At 55.7% G+C, this 2,094-nt stretch overlaps 1 protein-coding gene across 1 annotated transcript in view; it reads right to left on the bottom strand.

The window, feature by feature from the left end:
• The window catches only part of DNMT1 (DNA methyltransferase 1), a gene marked incomplete at its 3' end in the record, with an annotated part of 15,779 nt that extends 14,826 nt beyond the window's left edge, over positions 1–953 (bottom strand). The window contains 2 exon segments of the mRNA XM_019611108.1: positions 722–764; positions 910–953. Coding sequence (XP_019466653.1) covers positions 722–764; positions 910–953 — 87 coding nt within the window.
• Positions 954–2,094: the final 1,141 nt, after the last annotated feature.

Genomic DNA, 2,094 nt, shown 5'->3' with positions numbered 1-2,094 from the left:
TGTTGGGTTTGGGGGTGGAAGGAAATGTTGGGTTTGGGATGGAAGTGTTGGGTTTGGGGGTGGATGTGTTGGGTTTGGGGGTGGATGTGTTGGGTTTGGGGTGGAGATGTTGAGTTTTGGGGTGGATGCGGTGGGTTTTGGGGATATAAATATTGGATTTGGCAGGTGGAAGCGTTGGGTTTTGGGATGGATGTGTTGAGTTTGGGGTGGATGTGTTGAGTTTGGGGTGGATGTGTTGAGTTTGGGGGATGGAGATGTTGGGGTTTGGGATGGAGGTGTTGGGTTTGGGAGATGGAGGTGATGGATTTTGGGATGGATGGGGTGGGTTTTGGGGTGGATGAGTTGGGTTTGGGAGATGCAAATTTTGGGTTTGGGGGATGGAGATGTTGGGTTTGGGATGGCAGTGTTGGGTTTTGGGATGGAGATGTTGGGTTTCGGGGTGGATGAGTTGGGTTTTGGGGTGGATGAGTTGGGTTTGGGGTGGATGAGTTGGGTTTGGGATGGATGTGTTGGTTTTTGGGGTGGATGTGTTGGGTTTTGGGGTGGATGGGTTCGGTTTGGGGGGCTGGAGGTGTTGGGTTTTGGGGGAATGGCCAGAATGACTTTTGGGGGAGGGATACGTCGCGGTTTTGGGGACAGATGCCTTGGGGTTTTGGGCGACAGACGCTCTGGGGTTTTGGGGAATGGACACATTGGGGTTTTGGGGTCCCCCCACACCCACCTTCTCGCTCAGACTGTCCTCATCCCGCTCCAAATCGCGCAGCCTGGGGGAAAAAAAGGAATGGGGTTATGGGGGGACATGGGGGAAATGGACGTGGGGTCGTAACCTCATAGGGTTGAGCTGAAATAAGGATGTAGCCCTATGGGGTCACCCCAAAATGGGGTCAATGCCCCACAGATCCACCCTACAACACTTCTGGGCCGTAAGTCCCAAGCATCCCACAAACTCGCATCGCAGTCCTATACAATTGCCCCCAAATGGGGTCAGAGCCCCACAGCACTGCCCCAAAATAGGAGCGTAGTCCTATAGGGTCGCACTGATACCGCTATGGGGTCATAACCCCATAGAGCAGCTCCAACAGACAAATACAGCCCTATAGGGTCACCTCAAAACGCTATCACAGCCCTATAGCACAGCCCTAAAATAGGACCATAGTCCTATAGGATCACCCTAAAATAGGGTCAGAGCACCACTGGATCACCCCACAATGGTACCACAGCCCTATAGGATCGCCTTGAAACCACCACGCAGCCGTAACCCCACAGATCTGCTGTAACACACGGACGTAACCCTATAGGGCTGCCCCAAAATGGGTCTGTAGCTCTATAGGGTCGCACTGAAGCCACTATGGGGTCGTAACCCCACAGATCTGCTCCAACACACAGAAACAGCCTTATAGGATCACCTTGAAACCACTATGGGGTCGTAGCCCCACAGATCTGCTCCGACACACGGATGTAGCCCTATAGGGTCGCCTCGAAATGGGGTCAGCGCCCCACAGATCCACCCCATAACACTTCTGGGCTGTAAACCCCAAGCAGCTCCCAAACCGGAACTGCAGCCCTATAGGAACACCCCAAAATGTGGCAACAACCATATAGGAACACCCCAAAATGGGGCAGCAGCCATATAGGAACACCCCAAAATGGGGCAGCAACCCTATAGGGTGCTACTGAAGCCATATAGGGTCGTAACCCCACAGATGCGCTCTGACCCACAGACGCAGCCCTATAGGATCGCCTTGAAACCACCGCGGAGTCGTGCCCCTATAGGGCTGCTCCGAAATAAGGACGTAGCCCTGTAGGATCACCCTAAAATGGGGTCAGCGCCCCATAGGGTCACCCCGAAATGGACTCGGCGCCCCATAGATCCACCCCACAACACTTCCGAGCGTAACCCCCCCCCCAAACCAACACCGCAGCCCTATAGGGTCGCCCCGAGACGCCCTCCCAGCCCTATAGGGCCGCCCCCCACCCCATTCCGGAGCCGTTCCCCCATATCGGTCCCCCCCACAGTCCTCCCCCCGCGGCCCCATAGCGCTGCCCTAAATCGGCCCCATAGCGCCGTGCCGGGGGGGGTTCCCAGCTCAGCCA

The sequence above is a fragment of the Meleagris gallopavo genome, unplaced genomic scaffold (genome assembly GCF_000146605.3).
Source record: "Meleagris gallopavo isolate NT-WF06-2002-E0010 breed Aviagen turkey brand Nicholas breeding stock unplaced genomic scaffold, Turkey_5.1 ChrUn_random_7180001860475, whole genome shotgun sequence".
NCBI classification, from domain to species: domain Eukaryota; kingdom Metazoa; phylum Chordata; class Aves; order Galliformes; family Phasianidae; genus Meleagris; species Meleagris gallopavo.
Note: the sequence above shows the minus strand (reverse complement) of the source record. Positions and strands in the feature narration are given on the sequence as shown.